Raw genomic sequence first — 18,797 nt, 5'->3', positions numbered from 1 at the left:
CTTTGCTTTCGGGGTTGCCTCAAAATCCTGATGGAGAAAGAGAACCAACTACTTCTGGTGTCTTTTCAGTCAATAATAAGATGCAAATACGGTAATGCATTACATTGTTACATTGTATGTCTCCTAATGTTTACATTTTTGTTTCGATCTACTTGTTTTAAACAAGCTTTACCTCAGTGATATAACTAAAATGTATTCAAACCCAAAGGTCATGCCTGCTCTTTTTGCCCCTGAAAAAGTATGACTTGTATGTCAGTGCCATCTGCTGGTTTAGCTAAAACATTATCAGCTGATGATAAAATTCTTCAGCTCAGTGATCCCACGATGGTGGAACGAGATACCAAACTCTGAACGCTCAGCAACCTCATTGGCAATATTCAAGAAACTGCTGAAAACAGAAATCCTCCGCATCTTCCGAGGCACAAGGCACAAATTAATCTGCATAGCAATCATTTATTATTTTCACACTGTGTTTCAAGTCACACTAGACAAACAAAAAAATTTTTTAAAAAAAATTATTTCCTGAGAATTAAAATATTCCAAACATATGTTGCATATGTACAAATTTATCTTTGCCTTTGATCAAAAAAGTAGACAATCAGATGATTAATTAAATTAATTAAAAAAAGAAAAAATTAAGATATAAATTAAGTTAGTTAGATTCATAGTTTTCATGATGTCTTTCAGTAGTGTTTTACAGGTAACTGCATCAGGTAACTGCATGATCAACAGTCCTTCATTCATGCAAACCTTTTAAACAGATAAAGTACTTTTCTGTAAGGTTTAGTGCACAATTGTCCATTTAAACATACAGTGTTACAGCACTGTCACTCCCTCATTTACAGTACCTATTAATATAGAAATTTGGTGACTTTAGCAAACTCTGCTGAACTTCAAACTGAAAATGGAAAGTCAGCTGTTATTGTGAGACTGCCCACACTGAAAGTAACTAACTGGATTTTTTTTTTGTTTCTTTGTTTCTTTCTTTTTTTTTTTCTTTTTTTTTTGCAGTATGATAAAGATGTGGTGGATTAACAAATGCTTCAGGAACAGCCCTCTACTCAGTAAACAGCAGGTGCCCTGAAAAGATGCTGTCACTAATCATAGTGTTGCCACCCTCATTGGCCACCAACCAAACCCTGTCGCCCTTTTCAAGCCTAATGTTTACGTTTCCACTGGCTGAAATGTAACCATTCTGCCAGGTGGTGAATGAGTGCAGGGTCAGCCTTCCATTACGCAGAAGATCCACATTGGCGTTACTCTGGAAGAGTGTGCAGTGGAAGTTGAACTCATAAACACCTGGAATATTACAGGTGAAAGTCCCTGTGCTGATGCTGTAACTGTTCTGTCCATTGTAGATGACATCTTTGAAGAGGATGGGAATGCCATTTCTGGGGGCACTGCTGCCCAGACGCACTGAGAAGGCGATTTTTGCCACTGTACCAGGAGGTCCAGGTGGGCCTGCTGGACCAGGTGGTCCACTGGGTCCTTTGTGAAAAAAGACCAAGTATAGTAGGATAGTGTTAATATCAATTTCAGGAGGCTTTTAAATATGTAATTAAACATGAGGTGGCAGATTTACCTGGTGGTCCTGATGGTCCCTGTGGTCCTGGTGGTCCTGGTGGTCCACTATTATCATTCCATGGAGTGAGGTCAAAAGCAGGGATGTTCTCACACCGGGTGTAACCAGACCCTCGAGGCCGGTACAGGAAGGGGTTCTGGGGTACTTCAGTGATGCCAGTGTTGTCACAGATGATGCGGGCAAATGATGTTTGTCTCAGTGACGACCGCTGGGCTTCAGTGAAGACTCCATCATTCTCCCACCAAAATCTGAATATGGACACATAATTATTAAAAATTCTAAGTATAAAGAAAGTGAATGTGCAACACAGCTATTTCCACATTTCCACATGTAGTAGTAGCCCACCGGTCTCCCTGGCGGATCCTCTCAAACTGTTTGGAAATCAGGCAGCCAAGCAGAGGCCCCACTCTTCCTCCAGGGACAAACGGCTCAGCCACTCCTCCCAGCCACACATCAATGTTGTCAGGTGTGCCGTACAGATCCATCAGATTTCTGGCTAGAATTGTGCTGTTCATAACTATAGCCAGGTCTGACAGGCTCTGTGGTTGTGACAGTCCGCAGAATTTGCGCCATTTATTGTAGCCTAAAAAGGGGCACAAAAGATGAAAACACTGTCATTTATATTTACCTTGTACTTTATGTGACCTGTGCATGTCACTACTAATGAACCTTCATTCAGTGAAACGCTTTCAAACCTTCCAACATTTTTGTTTTTCTTTTAGAAAATACATAGAGGAACTAACTTTTGGCACAGTGAACTGCAATCTGACAAAAGGCCAAATCAGAATACTTTTAGTAAGCTTTATTGTACACATAGTAGACAGATAGAAAGACTAAATACCGGGAATTCCATGGTCTCTTCCTCTCTGCATGTTGAGAGAGGCCAGATCCAGCGCCAACTTTGCGCTGAACTGAAACAGCTTATCCCTCAGCTCATCAGTCATCATTTTACTCTGCGTATTCAGCTTAGCCGGGCGACCCACCAGCCCTCTCAGAAGTGGGTCCAAGCCACCTGAGGAAGGATATTGTTTCAGTTTGATCAACTCTGTACATTCTGTGTTCAGTCAACAATTCATAGCTAAGTTTAACATTTTAGCCCTGACCTTCAAAGACGACCCTCCATGAGGCAAAGAAGGTTGTGTGCAGAGGGGGGCTCGGGAAAAGACGGTGCTCCTGGTATTGTTCATCCAGACGAAACATGACAGGCTGAACCGCCAGGTGAGCGAATCGGTACGCAGCTGTGGCGAACACATTGGCGATGCTGGGGTCCACGTTTCTGTCATAACCAGGGTAGTTGGACAGATGCTTGGCAACGAAGTCTGGACCAACAATATGGGGCAAGTAGTCTCTGAAAGTCAGAACCTGGGAGACAAAAAAGAATCTGAGTTGACTGCAGCTTTGGATAACAGAACATCAGTCGATTCAACCATTTGTGCTGCTCATGTCCCTCTCTAACCTGGAAGTATCCTCCCATGATTTTTCGCGCCTCCTGGTAGATTCTCTCTCCGTTCCAGGTAGGATTGAGTTTGGCCAAAGCGCGGGCCAGACGATTGTGCTCACGCATCAGGAGTGTGTGCACAGAGGTCAGACCAATGTTCTCATTGGAGCGACCGTCACCTTAAAAGTCACAGAAAATCAGACGTTGTTACCTGTGTGATTGTTGTGTTTATGTTTAATCGTTTACAAGGACTGTAGCTACGTTAAATGATTTGTTGCCACCTACCAGCCGCAAAGCAGGGCACCTCCTGAGGATTACCTCCTGTGATGCGAGCCCGGTTGGCACAAATGTTGACACTACTGTTAGCGAAAGGCATAAGTTCACGACCATTGTCACTGAACTGCGTGTTGACTCTTAACAGGCCCTCATCTGTGGTGAGGTTGCGCAGGAAGCCAGCTTTAACATCGTCTGAACCGTACACCTGACCCACATCAATGAAGGCAGTGAGGGCATTTATTTGCTGACGGGGAGTGACATTAGGAACAGATTGACCACAAGTGGCTGCTGAGCGGATCAAGGGGATGCACTGTTGGGAGTTTACCCCAAAGCGGGGGTCTACGCTGGGGATCTGTTGAGATGATAAGAAGCAGTTAGTATTCGGTGACTATATTTGTGCTTTAGATGTGTTCATCTGTTCCTGTGAAACGCATGGATGCACTGACCTTAATGGGGAAACAGGGCTCTCTGCGATCACATGACTGGTCACAGGCAACACTGCTACCGTATGAAGTAATCAAAGGAGAGGATGGAGTGAAGGTCAGGTCATGATCAGTCCACTGCCCGAAGAGTGTCACCAGATGAGTGTAGAGTGTGTCGCTGTCCACAGCAGGGTTAGTAAAGCGGAGGATACGGTTGGATACTTCCCTTACCTGGGGACAGGATATAAATATGGACACTTTGGTAAAAATAAATATTTGTAAAAGTGTTTTTACCACGTTGTTATTGGTAGTTATGGAAGGGAAGATGGTTTTTGAAGAATATTACCAAGGGAAGAATTCGATTGTTGATTGGCATCAGCGGGTCCCAGCCTTTAGGCAGAGAAATGCCGTCCTGGTACTCAGCTGGGAGCCAGCGGGCGAAAGGTGTGTTGGATGATCCCCAGAGTGTGTTTTGTCTATTGGCGAGAGAAATACAACAATTTCTGTACTCTCTAATCCTCTCTTTTTTAACATTATTTTGGTGGCACTCTGCCTTATTGATTTTTGGGCTTACGGAGAAACTAATTGATTTGTCCAAGTTAGGGTTTTAATTTGCTGAAAAAGTTAATTGTTGAAGTCCACACTTCTTTAAACATTATTACAGAAACGAAAAAATCGCTCCCTCACATGTTGTTGCAGACGCTGCTTGCAGTACGAAACTTGTCTGAATTGGAAGTTGACGTGCAAGTAGGTGGACGCTGCTGGATGGAGCAGCCTGTCAGATTAGCAATGGACTGCAAAGCCTCGATGGAGAGGGTTGCTAGTTGAAAGAAGAAAATAAAAAATAACTCACAACGAACTGAATTGCAAAAATCTTAGGAAGTCTAAAAGGCTACACACTTGTGCCGTTGATGAAGCGTTTTGAACGCGTTTCCAACGACCTTTTGATCAGTTTAACAGCATTGTCCATATAGTCAGCAGCACGCACAGCAGAACGGGTCAGGCCAGCAGGCTGCTTCAGCAGCCGCAGGACGTCTGAGGGGCTCCCCGCATTCCTCCTCACACGGTCAATACTCCTGTGTTGTGTGAATAGGTCACATTACTGAACGCCTTTATTCCAAACATCGTTAAACCCAAGTTTGTAGGTCAATCACTTATGAATACAGCAGTTGAACGGGTTTGTTTACTCACTCTCTTCTGGAGAACTCATAAGCACTGTCCACCTCGGCTTTGGCTGCGAGCACAGCCCTTTCGATGGCACTCCTGCTCAAACGAGATTCTGATAAAAAAGAAAAACTTATTTTGTTTATTTCAAGTCGTTGTTTGTGACACGAAAATTTTCACCTTTTTATTAATATCACACAATGACAGCCTTTTACTATTTTTTACTGAAATAATATAGTCTATTTTGCAACTGACGAACCAAACATACTGTACATTTCTTTGATATCTGCCAAAAACCAGACATGATTTGTTGAAAATTGCCTGTAAATTAAAAAAAACAATGCATCTAAAAGGTATTTTCTGTTCAAAAATGGACATTGCAGATACTCACCAGCATTCACCAGGCTTAGGAAGCACAGGCAAATACCTGCAGCCAGCAGGCACACAAAAAGATTCATCTCTGCATAAAACGATAAACATTCTTCAGTATTTCCGGGTTCAGATAATTTAAATGGACATTTTCTTAATATATAACATTTCTTAATATACTTTAAACATTAACGAACATTTAATGCATTTGATCCTATTCAAACAAATTACGATAATATATTATTATTCAATATATTAACAGTTGTGTCACAAAAAGTTGCATGAGACAAACCTGTGGGAAAGGTAAAGCTCGTGTTCGCTGAGGCGCTCTATCATCCTACGAAATAAGAATACTTATATGTGCAGGATGGGGCGTCGCTCAGCATGGCATCTGTTTTTAGGAATTGTGACTAACAACAAATTCCTTTTCTTTTTCCTTGTTCCTTTATCATGAAATCCCTCTTAAGACTTCCCACAGGTACCAAGTATATGATTAAGTTGCTCATGATGGATGTTAAAACCCTCAACCAGATTTAAGTTTTCGCCTTATGAATGCATGTGTTAATTTATCATATTTGTCGGTGTCTATTTGTAGATGTTAGTATGCTGTATACAATATTATTATATTAGACGGAGTTTCAATACTTTTCACTTAAAAACAAATTATTGGTTCTTTTTAACGAACCATAAAAACAAACACCAACAAACCCTTCTATTTGAAATGTAATTCATAAACAGATATTCACGGTATTGAGCAACTTTTTTAATTTTGTTATTGTCGTTTTCCCTGTTCTCTGTTATAGTTAGTCTTTATTTCAAATTTTGATATGTAAAAATTATGTCCAACAAACATAAATAATAATCTAGGTCACTGGATGAAAGACAGCTGAACCTTGCCGTAAGCTACTGTCTTCTTCGCTATGCAAATCAAACAAAAGAACTCATCAGTGTTCACTTCCTGAAGCGCAAACACCGCTGACCCAGTAACCCAGTAAATGGTTTGATTATTCACCGAAGGAAAGAAGACAAACTGACAAACTTCCTTTAAGGTTCGATTATATGTTGAATTTTTATGTGGGCGATTAGACAGGATATGGGTACTGATTTAAAATAACGAGGTTTCCAGAGATCACAGTGGCTCTCATTTTTCGTAAGGGTTTGCCCTTATGTTTTTAATTTTTCCGGGTTGAATTCCTCCTCTTGCAATGCAATGCAATGAGGCATGATAATTATAGATGTACTTTGAACTAAGTTAGCGTGGGTTTAGGAACAAAATGAAAAAAAAAAAACTTAAAAAACAGCATTAACACGCTGTCACCATAAATGATAATATTTGGTATTATGCAGTGTCACCACTACCACCTTTAGCTTTAAAATTTAAAATGTCATCTGTGCCCCGACTATCTTTAATCTATTTTATCATGTTCATTTAATTAATGATATCATTAAATATTCAGATCATGAATATTTCATGACAACTGACTCTAACAACTATACACAAGTAAGCCTTGCCACATTATTCCATTTTGCAGTTTGTCTCTTGCGAATACTTGCCTTTATTTCTGATATTGAACTTGCTTCTTTTGGTTCTAGTTTGAGCAGTACATGCAAATGGATGCCATTAAACTTCTCTCTGACTTGTTGCTCACACTGTGGAATTTGTAATCATGGTCAAGCTGCAGAGATCTCCCTGATGACATTATCTGAACTCCTAATGATGAAAACTCCTCCAGGTTTTGTCACCTGGAGTAGTTTTTAAGCTAGTATTGGAGATATATTTTTATATAGGGAAATCAGAAGAAAGTTCAAAAGCATCAATGTACATTTACATATTAAACTAAAGACATAAAGAGCAAGTTGAAATTTGAGAAGTTGTTCTTTCATAAACAGCCCTTTCGTTACAAAGCATCGGTTTGTCCAGTCCATTTGCGTTACATGCTGACGCTGCGTCGGTGCTCAAGGATCTAAGCTTTCAGTGTAGTTCAGTGCAAATCCTGATGCTTTAATGTTGGACACCTGAAGGACACCCCCAGCAATGGCGTAGTATATATGGTGATAAAGTGATTGACAGATATCCCACTGGCTCCCAGACCGGTTCTTGGCGAACCCCACACTTCTCCTGTGCCAGTTCTTGTCCTCGTTCCTGCTCCCGGCGCATTGCTGACCTGGCCACTGCCCCTGCACCGGGTCCTGTTTAAACGTAGGGAAGGAGCCTGTTGTGAGAGGCGCATTAAGGATTTGCTCCCCTGCTTTCTCTGCGCCTGTAAACAACTGTAAAAAGCATTTGATTGGTGAGGTACATACAACCTACATTTAATAATTAAAAATAAACCACGTTTTGAATGAAAGTCTAATTTGGCAGTGCAATGTCTTTATTGAGCCCAGATTTACTGGAGTCTTCAATGAATTATATTCTACTTTACAGCTGTAATTATTATTTTTGCTCTACTTTAATCGTAGTTTTTGCCAAGATGTACCAGCGTCGGCACAAACTAGTAACACTACGTGTAAATCCGTCTGTTCCTTTGGTTCATATCAATACTAGCTCTTTTAGATCTTACTGCTGTTTTCAGAAGGTAACTTTTATTTTTGTTGGCTAATCTTAAAACTAGCTCGGTGTGATGTAGTCTATGACTGAGGAGAGGAGCATGTGTGTTTAATAGACAGCGACGGGCGAGTAACAGCCTGGACAGTGTGAGTACCAGAACGTCCCGGCCTGCTAAAGCAAAAGTGTGTCTAGATACGATTTTCTGGAAACGATACTTCGATATTTTGGAGTCGATACTTTTTAAAATATCGCGATACTATTTTGCTAATACAAAACGTGCAATTTGTTTTCACTTCTGAGAGTTTTAAGCATCAAGTTTATGTTTAGCCCGGACGTATTTTAGATGGTCTTCCGTGTCATATGATTATGGCCGCCTATCAGCTGTCAGAGCTGAAGGCTCACTGCGCAGCCTCATCCAGCACTGCCTCAATCCTCCTGCGGTGCAATTTTTCACCCATTGCCAAAAGTAATAATGCCATGTGCTCGGTCTGCAATGAAGTGGTTCCATATAGCAGCAATCCGTCCGAATTCTCTTTCAGTGTAATAAAAACGAGTGAAATTATCATTTTGCATTTTGATGTTGTTGATGACGTTAATTTTAATGTTGAGGATGATGATGTTGTTGTGTTATAATGTTTTACTGGTTTAATGCAGGTTCTTGGGCACTATGTTTATATTTTAATTTAAGAAATATAATTAATTTTGTAGAAATGTGTAGGTTTTTTTTATATTTATTTTTATCTTTATTTTATTTTATTCACTTATCAATCTATTTTATTAGCTATTTTAAAGCATTCTTTCAAGTGTGTATGTTCATGCGTTTTATTCATACTTCATATTGCCCTTGCAATAAAGTTATTAATGAACAAGGTGCCATCCTGGGATTTTTCCGGTATCGTATCGATTTAAATGAAAAAGTACCATAAATTAATTGTATCGTATCAAAAGGAAAAAATGCTGGTATCGCCCATCCCTAAGTCTGACCTACAGACACCAGCCAGAGATCCGTCTGTATGCACACTGCACGGTAAAGTGTAGCTTGATCCTCTGTCATATATTTAAAATAGAGGTCTTATCTATTTCAAAGTGTTTTCTATTTCAGCTATAAAATAGATGACAGATATTATAAAACCAGGGCAAACAGTAAAAGCTAATTTAGGGAGTTTTCATTAATAATTCTTTTGATAACTTAGCAAAAAATCTGTCAGATCATTTCACTGCTCAACAGCTGAGAAATTGTAAATCTAAAGGAAATAGTTTGTTTTTGAACAATGAATTGCACATCAAATAGAGTGTTTTGGCAGCTGCAGCAGAAGACTGGGGCAGTCAGTCAGGCTACAGAAGGACAAAGAGCTGAAGATGTCTTTATGTGTTTGTTCAGTGCTGCATGTTTGTAAAAATGAGTGCAACAGCACCGCTGCTGAAGAAACTCCATCCATCATCTTTAACTGCTTATCCTATGTATAGAGTCACAAGGCACTTATCCCAGCGGTCATAGGTGAGGTACACCCTGGATAGGTCATCAGTCTATCTTAGGGCCAACACAGAGAGACAACCATTCACACTTATGAGCAATTTAGCTTCAGCAATCGACCTAACATTGGACTGTGGGAGGATACTGGAGTACCTGGAGAAAACAGTTGCAGGGAGAACTTTCAGACTTCACAGTTGCCCAGGGGGCATGAACCCACAACCTTTTATCTGTGAGGCAACAGCCCTACCCACTCTTCCACCATGCTGCCTACAAAAAGACCCATTTGCCAAAATGTATGTATTAAATATAACATTTTTGATTGTGTGTGTGTGTTAAAAGGAAGAATTTACGGAGTTACTATGTAAAATGATAACTGCCAGTAATAATAATAATAATAAGAAGAAGAAGAAGAAGAATACAGTAATGATAACTTTCATTACTGTTTCATTACCCAAAAAATCCTTATGTTTTAGATGAACATATGAGAGTGAGAGCTGGTGCAGAGCAAACACGGAGGAGCAGCGGGTCAGAATAACAAGAGAACCTAATCAAATAATTCGGGTGAGGCCATGTCCATATTAATCAATTGTTAAGTTTTTTCTTGAACTAATATGGTAATGTAAACTGTCGTATTGCTAACTCTGACTTAAATACAACTGTCTGAAGTTATTTTTCGGGTATTTCTGGTTCTCACCTCATTTTGATATTGTACATTCACCTGACCACTGTTCTATGCAGTATATCTTGTCAGGGTCTTGTTGCACTTCCTGTCCCTGGACTTTTATTTTGTGGCCCCTTCTCTTTACTTCCTGTCCCTGGTTCTGTTCACCAAGCTTTACCCTCGTTGTCCCTCATTGTTTGCACCTGTTCCACCCTCTATTTAAGTTCAGTCTTCCCTTCACTCCCCTGCCAGATCCTCGTCATTGTTAATGTGGTCACTGTCTTCATCGTGGGCATCATTGTCATCATTATTACCCTCACCATTACCCTCACCAACTCCACAGTAGACTCTGGACTTTTGGTAAAGCCTGAAACTTACGTTTCTCGAACTCTTGGGAAATCTGGACTCCTGCATCTTGGACTTTTGGTATCCTGGACTCTGTGTGGTTTTGGTCTGAGGTCTGCCCTTTGTTTAATTCAGTATTTTGGCCTAGTCCCTAGTTTTCTCCGCTTGTGTTATCCTGGTTTTTTCATGTTTAGGTTTGCTTGTGTGCTCTTCAGTTTGCCAGTGCTTTATGTTGAGTTTGTTTGTGACTGCCTCCCCATAGTCCTTGTGTGTATGTGCTCCCCCAGCTCTGTTACTTTGGTATTGTTCCCTTCCAGTGTGTTTTTAAGTTGTGCTCCGTTTTACCTTAATCATTATTACGTCTTAGCCTTTGTTCAGTAGTTTGTTCTTTGATATTTCTTAGTCTCCTTAGCCTTACCCTTGTGTTTACCCGCTCTAGTGGTTTAACGTTTATCTGTGCCTTAGTTTATCAGTAGCCTCTGTTAGCTCTTTCTCTAACTTGTCCCCTGAGCCCGAGCTGTGTTTATTTCTGGTAATTCGGTTCCCCTCTTGTTTTCAAGTTAACTCCTTTCGTGTGCTGGTCCTGTTCATCATTTACATCTCTTTCAATAAAAGCCCCTTATTTTGCAAACCCTCGCTCTGTCTCTTCTCTTGGGTCCATCCCTTAACCTAAACGTGACATATCTAGCCTCAGTGGACAATGGGTATCACATAAATGGTATTGTTATCTGTAGTGGTATTCTTTTGATATCTTTATTAATATAATATCTACATCTTTATTGAAGAGATTTAGCATTCTAATTTTGCCAGCACCTCTGATGTAATTTTTAGTTAGTAAACTGACCTCAGGACCCCCTGTTGTTAGTCAGCTTATCTGTCTGCTATGTTTAATTTGACTGTCGAACTGCCTGGCTGTTACTCAGCTCAGCTATTCCATTTATCTCTGGGGTCCAAACTAAAAATCCCCTTACAGTAATAGCTGGGATTAGTGTAGGTGCAGTTGCTTGACAGAGAGTGGAGGGGATGGGATTTGAGAGTAGAGTGGATGTGTTTTCCTTGATAAGATTTTATAAAGGAAAATTTATAAAATTATTTAGGTTGAAACGAATTGCACAGGTGGTCATAATGGTATGTTTGACTGGTGTATTTTAATTTAACTAACTTTACACAGGTACTTAATTAATTTTACATGCTTTGTGCATGTTTGTGGTTATGTTACATTAAGTAATTTTTAGTGAACTGGCAGATGCAAATTGAGTGAATAAGTAAATTCCTCACATGGAAGTTCACATTTGAGCATTACTTCATTCCCACTTTTTAACTAATATCCTGGCTTATAACAGTACTTTCTATGTGTTTTGTTAAAAGAAAAACCCACCAAAACCCAATTCATCATTGTAACTATTTGTTAAAATATTAACCTGTTTTCTGTCTTTCATCTTTATGGAATATTGTTAATCACTAGTTCTCACATTGATTTTTTTATGATCTGCATGATCTAATAGAAATTTTGCTTTAAGGATTGCTTCACATTCCTGCTGGGGTAAAAAACCAACTATACTACTGGGTCCTTTCAGTCAATAAGAGGCATACAAGGTAATAAATTACATCAAGTTACTTGTATGTTGTTGTTGTATGTATGTACGACTTCTATGACTTGTATGTCAGTGCCATCTACTGGTTTAGCTAAAATCAGTGTCAGCTGATGATGTGGGTTACATCAGTTATAATCTATATATGTCTCCTAGATATTTTATTTTTTGTTTTAAGCTATTTGTATTAAACAAGCTTTACCTCATTTTTGTATGATCTGCGTGAGATAATGGAAACTTTGGTTTAGGATTGCTTCACGTTCCTGCTGGGGTAGAAAATGAATTCACCAACTATACTACTGGGTCTTTCAGCGAATAAGAAGAGGCATTCAATGTAATAAATTACATTGTTACATTGTATTTATATTTTGAATGTTTTTACATTTTTGTTTCAAGCTATTTGTTTTAAACAAGCTTTACCTCCTGTGTGCAGTAAATAAAATGTATTCAAGCCCAAAAGTTGTTTGTGCTTCCTCTTTTTGTCCCTGAAAAGGTATGATTTGTATGTCAGTGCCATATGCTGGTTTAGCTAAAACTTAGTTGATTTTATGAGTCTGCACATTGTATAAAAAATGTAATTCAGTCAAAAATAAATTGCAAAACAATCATTTATTTTTTTCACACTAAATCTTACACTTCATACAGAACAAAAAATATATATTTAAAAAAAAATCTAATTTCCTGAGAGTTAAAAATTTCCCAAAATAATTTGCTAACTTATATTTACTGTATGTAAAAATGTGTGTGCTTTTGATTAAAAAGTAGACAATCATAGGGTTAATTCAAAAGAATTAAACAAGTTAGAAATGAAGTTATACTCATATTTATACTTTAAGCTGTCTTTCAGTGCTGTTTTACATTACTTCTGCAGGTAACTGTATCATCAACAGTCCTTCATTCAATGCTAAACTTTTAAACAGGTTCAGTGCAAAAATGTCCATTTAAACATATAGAGAACTGTCGCTCCCTCATTTATAATAACTATTACTGTAGAAACTTTAGGTGACTCTCAGCATAGCTCTGCTGAACTTTAAACATACAAATCTGAATAATTTAGAGCCCTACTGTGTGTCTCCATGACCTTGCTATTGCAGTCAATACTGCAGTGGAAATTGGAAAGTCAGCTCATCTTGCTACATTGTGAACCTTTAGACTAACCAACTAATTTTTATTTTATTTTGCTATATGATAAAGATGTGGTGGATTAACAAATGCTTCAGGAACAGCCCTCTACTCAGTAAACAGCAGGTGCCCTGAAAAGATGCTGTCACTAGTCATAGTGTTGCCACCCTCATTGGCCACCAACCAAACCCTGTCCCCCTTTTCAAGCCTAATGTTTACGTTCCCACTGGCTGAAATGTAACCATTCTGCCGGGTGGTGAATGAGTGCAGGGTCAGCCTTCCATTACGCAGAAGATCCACATTGGCGTTACTCTGGAAGAGTGTGCAGTGGAAGTTGAACTCATAAACACCTGGAATATTACAGGTGAAAGTCCCTGTGTTGATGCTGTAACTGTTCTGTCCATTGTAGATGACATCTTTGAAGAGGATGGGAATGCCATTTCTGGGGGCACTGCTGCCCAGACGCACTGAGAAAGCGGCTTTTGCCACTGTGCCAGGAGGTCCAGGTGGGCCTGCTGGACCAGGTGGCCCACTGGGTCCTTTATGAAAAAAAGACACAGTATAGTAGTATAGTGTTAAATCAATTTCAGAAGGCTTTTAAATAGGTAATTAAACACGAGGTGGCAGATTTACCTGGTGGTCCTGATGGTCCCTGTGGTCCTGGTGGTCCTGGTGGTCCACTATTATCGTTCCATGGAGTGAGGTCAAAAGCAGGGATGTTCTCACACCGGGTGTAACCAGACCCTCGAGGCCGGTACAGGAAGGGGTTCTGGGGTACTTCAGTGATGCCAGTGTTGTCACAGATGATGCGGGCAAATGATGTTTGTCTCAGTGATGACCGCTGAGCTTCAGTGAAGACTCCATCATTCTCCCACCAAAATCTGAATATGGACACATAATTATTAAAAATTCTAAGTATAAAGAAAGTGAATGTGCAACAAGTAGTAGCCCACCGGTCTCCCTGGCGGATCCTCTCAAACTGTTTGGAAATCAGGCAGCCAAGCAGAGGCCCCACTCTTCCTCCAGGGACAAACGGCTCAGCCACTCCTCCCAGCCACACATCAATGTTGTCAGGTGTGCCGTACAGATCCATCAGATTTCTGGCTAGAATTGTGCTGTTCATAACTATAGCCAGGTCTGACAGGCTCTGTGGTTGTGACAGTCCGCAGAATTTGCGCCATTTATTGTAGCCTAAAAAGGGGCACAAAAGATGAAAACACTGTCATTTATATTTACCTTGTACTTTATGTGACCTGTGCATGTCACTACTAATGAACCTTCATTCAGTGAAACGCTTTCAAACCTTCCAACATTTTTGTTTTTCTTTTAGAAAATACATAGAGGAACTAACTTTTGGCACAGTGAACTGCAATCTGACAAAATGCCAAATCAGAATACCTTTAGTAAGATTTATTGTACACATAGTAGACAAATAGAAAGACTAAATACCGGGAATTCCATGGTCTCTTCCTCTCTGCATGTTGAGAGAGGCCAGATCCAGCGCCAACTTTTCGTTGAACTTAAACAGCTTATCCCTCAGCTCATCAGTCATCATTTTACTCTGCGTATTTAGCTTAGCCGGGCGACCCACCAGCCCTCTCAGAAGTGGGTCCAAGCCACCTGAGGAAAGATGTGTTTCAGTTTGATCAACTCTGTACATTCTGTGTTCAGTCAACAATTCATAGCTAAGTTTAACATTTTAGCCCTGACCTTCAAAGACGACCCTCCATGAGGCAAAGAAGGTTGTGTGCAGAGGGGGGCTCGGGAAAAGACGGTGCTCCTGGTATTGTTCATCCAGACGAAACATGACAGGCTGAATCGCCAGGTGAGCGAATCGGTACGCAGCTGTGGCGAACACATTGGCGATGCTGGGGTCCACGTTTCTGTCATAACCAGGGTAGTTGGACAGATGCTTGGCAACGAAGTCTGGACCAACAATATGGGGCAAGTAGTCTCTGAAAGTCAGAACCTGGGAGACAAAAAAGAATCTGAGTTGACTGCAGCTTTGGATAACAGAACATCAGTCGATTCAACCATTTGTGCTGCTCATGTCCCTCTCTAACCTGGAAGTATCCTCCCATGATTTTTCGCGCCTCCTGGTAGATTCTCTCTCCGTTCCAGGTAGGATTGAGTTTGGCCAAAGCGCGGGCCAGACGATTGTGCTCACGCATCAGGAGTGTGTGCACAGAGGTCAGACCAATGTTCTCATTGGAGCGACCGTCACCTTAAAAGTCACAGAAAATCAGACGTTGTTACCTGTGTGATTGTTTTTATTTATGTTTAATCGTTTACAAGGACTGTAGCTACGTTAAATGATTTGTTGCCACCTACCAGCCACAAAGCAGGGCACTTCCTGAGGATTACCTCCTGTGATGCGAGCCCGGTTGGCACAAACGTTGACACTACTGTTAGCGAAAGGCATAAGTTCACGACCATTGTCACTGAACTGCGTGTTGACTCTTAACAGGCCCTCATCTGTGGTGAGGTTGCGCAGGAAGCGAGCTTTAACATCGTCTGAACCGTACACCTGACCCACATCAATGAAGGCAGTGAGGGTGTTTAACTGCTCACGGGGAGTGACTTCACCAAAGAAATGATCTAATCCAGAACCACAAGTGGCTGCTGAGCGGATCAAGGGGATGCACTGTTGGGAGTTTACCCCAAAGCGGGGGTCTACGCTGGGGATCTGTTGAGATGATAAGAAGCAGTTAGTATTCGGTGACTATATTTGTGCTTTAGATGTGTTCATCTGTTCCTGTGAAACGCATGGATGCACTGACCTTAATGGGGAAACAGGGCTCTCTGCGATCACATGACTGGTCACAGGCAACACTGCTACCGTATGAAGTAATCAAAGGAGAGGATGGAGTGAAGGTCAGGTCATGATCAGTCCACTGCCCGAAGAGTGTCACCAGATGAGTGTAGAGTGGGTCGCTGTCCACGTCAGGGTTAGTAAAGCGGAGGATACGGTTTGATACTTCTCTTACCTGGGGACAGGATGGATAATTTGGTAGAAATTATGTATACAACTACAGTACAGTGTTTTTACGCGTTGTTTTTACTGGTTATGGCAAGGAAGATGGTTTTTGAAGAATATTACCAAGGGAAGAATTCGATTGTTGATTGGCACCAGCGGGTCCCAGCCTTTAGGCAGAGAAATGCCGTCCTGGTACTCAGCTGGGAGCCAGCGGGCGAAAGGTGTGTTGGATGATCCCCGGCGTGTGTTTTGTCTATTGGCGAGAGAAATACATCGATTTCCGTACCCTATAATCCTCTCTTTTTTAACATCATTTTTGTGGCACTCTGCCTTATTGATTTTTGTGCTTAGGTAAAACTAGGTAATTAATTTGTCCCAATGAAGGTTTTAATTTGTTGAAAAACAGAGGTAATTATTACAGAAACGAAAGAATCGTTCTCTCACATGTTGTTGCAGACGCTGCTTGCAGTACGAAACTTGTCTGAATTGGAAATTGACGTGCAAGTAGGTGGACGCTGTTGGATGGAGCAGCCTGTCAGATTAGCAATGGACTGCAAAACCTCGATGGAGACCCCATCTAGTTGAAAGAAGAAAATAAATAGTTCAAAACCAACAGATCTGCAACATCTTTTACGGAATGCGAAGGCCTACCCACCTGTGGCATTTATGGAGCGTTTTGAACGTGTTTCCAACGACCTTTTGATTAGTTTAACAGCATTGTCCATATAGTCAGCAGCACGCACAGCAGAACGGGTCAGGCCAGCAGGCTGCTTCAGCAGCCGCAGGACGTCTGAGGGGCTCCCCGCATTCCTCCTCACACGGTCAATACTCCTGTGTTGTGTGAATAGGTCACATTACTGAACGCCTTTATTCCAAACATCGTTAAACCCAAGTTTGTAGGTCAATCACTTATGAATACAGCAGTTGAAAGGGTTTGTTTACTCACTCTCTTCTGGAGAACTCATAAGCACTGTCCACCTCGGCTTTGGCTGCGAGCACAGCCCTTTCGATGGCACTCCTGCTCAAATGAGATTCTGATAAAAAAGAAAAACTCATTTTATTTAATTTCAAATCGTCGTTTGTGACACGACAATTTCCTAGTTTTATTAATATCACACAATTACGGCCTTTTACTATTATTTAATGAAATAATATAGTCTATTTTGCAACTGAAAAACCAAACATACTGTACATTTCTTTGATATCTGCCAAAAACCAGACATGATTTCTTGAAAATTAAATGCCTGTAAATTTAAAAACTAATGCATCTAAAAGGTATTTGCTTTTCAAAGAAAGACATTGCAGATACTCACCAGCATTCACCAGGCTTTGGAAGCACAGGCAAATACCTGCAGCCAGCAGGCACACAAAAAGATTCATCTCTGCATAAAACGATAAATATTCTTCAGTATTTCCGGGTTCAGATAATTTAAATTGACACAACAGTTCTTAAACATTAACGTAAGTTTAATGCATTGGGTCCTATTCAAACAAATTACGATAATAAGATAATATATTATTATTCACTATATTAACAGTTGTGTCACAAAAAGTTGCATGAGACAAACCTGTGGAAAAGGTAAAGCTCGTGTTCTCTAAGGCGCTGTAGCATCCAACTTGAACCTGAAGCTGCTTCCAGAAGATAATGCCGCTCCTACGAAATTAGGATACTTATATATGCAGGATGAGGCGTCGCTCAGCATGCCATCTGTTATTAGGAATTTTGACAACAAATTACTTTTCTTTTTCCTTGTTCCTTTATCTTAAACTCCCTCTTAAGACTTCCCACAGGTACCAAGTATGTAATTAACTTGCTCATGACAGAGGTTGAAACCCTCAACCAGATTTCATTTTCGCCTTATGAATACATGTGTTAATTTATCATATGTGTCTTTTTCATTCTGTATTTATTTGTAAAAGATGTTGTATGCTGTATACAATATTATTATAATTAGACAGAGTTTCAATACTTTTCACTTAAAAACTAATGATGGGTTCTTTTTAACGAGATGTTTAAAACCTCGCCATTTGATGCTTTAATTTTTGCCTTATGTGTTTATTTACCAAATGTATTTGTCTTTTTACTGCATTACTGTGTATTAGATGTTAGTATCCTTAAAAAACAATATTATTATAATTGTGCCATATAACACAGTTTCAGTAAGTTTCATTACAATACCTGTTGTTGCATTGTTTTTAGCAAATAATAAAACAAAAACAAACAAACCTCAGCCAAGGAGATTTTTCTTACAGAATCACTCAGATATTTGAAATGTAATTTATACATATTTGCTTTGTTGTCTTTTTGTCTGTTTTCTAATTCTAATTTGTAGTTTTTATAGCTAGTCTATAAAATATTTAAAATGTTATATGTGAAAATGTGTCTTATAAAAGAAAATAATGAACCTTGGCGTCAGGTACTGTAATTTTCACTATGCAATTTAAACAAGAGCTCATCAGTGTTCACAACAACTTCCTCAAGAGGAAACACTGCTGAGCTTTCCGACACGCAACCCAGTTGTTGATTAGTCACCCACAAAAAGAAGGAAATACATAAGATGACTTTATTTTGCTAATATAGTATGACGTTGATGTACAAATACATTTGGACTTTATTTGTAGTCAGTTATAGTTTGTTTAGTGGTCGATTAAATCAACCTTTCCAACCTTTTAATTAACGAAATGTCAAGGTTGCCTCGCTCACACATAAATGACTTCTGAAAACATTTTTAATTTGGCAAATAGTAAAACTATTATCTCCAAACAAATTAACTTTTTAAATGTTACTATATTTCCACACGCTCCGCTATATCCAAATGCTTTCATA

The 18,797-nt window shown here is 39.9% G+C and overlaps 2 protein-coding genes across 4 annotated transcripts; both read right to left on the bottom strand.

The window, feature by feature from the left end:
* Positions 1–433: 433 nt before the first annotated feature.
* On the bottom strand, positions 434–17,576 carry LOC137136517 (eosinophil peroxidase-like). Of its 3 annotated transcripts, XM_067521962.1 has the most exons (15): positions 5,544–5,615; positions 5,274–5,342; positions 4,910–4,997; positions 4,619–4,794; positions 4,406–4,538; positions 4,065–4,194; positions 3,743–3,949; positions 3,306–3,648; positions 3,039–3,199; positions 2,686–2,944; positions 2,424–2,594; positions 1,928–2,165; positions 1,583–1,830; positions 1,470–1,488; positions 434–1,032 (listed from the first exon to the last, which is right to left on the bottom strand). In XM_067521962.1, exons 2-15 carry the CDS (start codon positions 5,338–5,340, stop codon positions 894–896), a joined length of 2,379 nt encoding a protein of 792 aa, XP_067378063.1. In that variant the 5' UTR covers positions 5,341–5,342; positions 5,544–5,615; the 3' UTR covers positions 434–893. The 3 variants fall into 3 exon arrangements, with proteins under 3 accessions (XP_067378063.1, XP_067378062.1, XP_067378061.1); XM_067521961.1 differs by lacking the exon at positions 5,544–5,615 and adding an exon at positions 17,539–17,576 and having other exon boundaries at positions 920–1,488; XM_067521960.1 differs by having other exon boundaries at positions 920–1,488.
* Positions 12,462–17,675, bottom strand: LOC137136516 (eosinophil peroxidase-like). Its single transcript, XM_067521959.1, has 14 exons — positions 17,539–17,675; positions 17,284–17,352; positions 16,917–17,004; positions 16,626–16,801; positions 16,415–16,547; positions 16,094–16,223; positions 15,774–15,980; positions 15,325–15,679; positions 15,057–15,217; positions 14,704–14,962; positions 14,443–14,613; positions 13,947–14,184; positions 13,627–13,874; positions 12,462–13,532 (listed from the first exon to the last, which is right to left on the bottom strand). The coding sequence occupies exons 2-14, from the start codon at positions 17,348–17,350 to the stop codon at positions 13,102–13,104; spliced, it is 2,664 nt and encodes an 887-aa protein (XP_067378060.1). The 5' UTR covers positions 17,351–17,352; positions 17,539–17,675; the 3' UTR covers positions 12,462–13,101.
* Positions 17,676–18,797: the final 1,122 nt, after the last annotated feature.

This window comes from Channa argus, chromosome 11 (assembly GCF_033026475.1).
Source record: "Channa argus isolate prfri chromosome 11, Channa argus male v1.0, whole genome shotgun sequence".
Lineage (NCBI taxonomy): Eukaryota > Metazoa > Chordata > Actinopteri > Anabantiformes > Channidae > Channa > Channa argus.
Note: the sequence above shows the minus strand (reverse complement) of the source record. Positions and strands in the feature narration are given on the sequence as shown.

Coding starts and splice junctions, on each gene's coding strand:
- LOC137136516 (XM_067521959.1), bottom strand. CDS start 17,350: ATGAATCTTTTTGTGTGCCTGCTGGCTGCAGGTATTTGCCTGTGCTTC. Junction 16,802..16,916: donor TATGAGTTCTCCAGAAGAGA/GTGAGTAAACAA, acceptor CACACAACACAG/GAGTATTGACCGTGTGAGGA. Junction 15,981..16,093: donor ACAATCGAATTCTTCCCTTG/GTAATATTCTTC, acceptor TCCTGTCCCCAG/GTAAGAGAAGTATCAAACCG.
- LOC137136517 (XM_067521961.1), bottom strand. CDS start 5,340: ATGAATCTTTTTGTGTGCCTGCTGGCTGCAGGTATTTGCCTGTGCTTC. Junction 4,195..4,405: donor AGCAGCGTCTGCAACAACAT/GTGAGGGAGCGA, acceptor TCTCGCCAATAG/ACAAAACACACTCTGGGGAT. Junction 3,649..3,742: donor AGCCCTGTTTCCCCATTAAG/GTCAGTGCATCC, acceptor TCATCTCAACAG/ATCCCCAGCGTAGACCCCCG.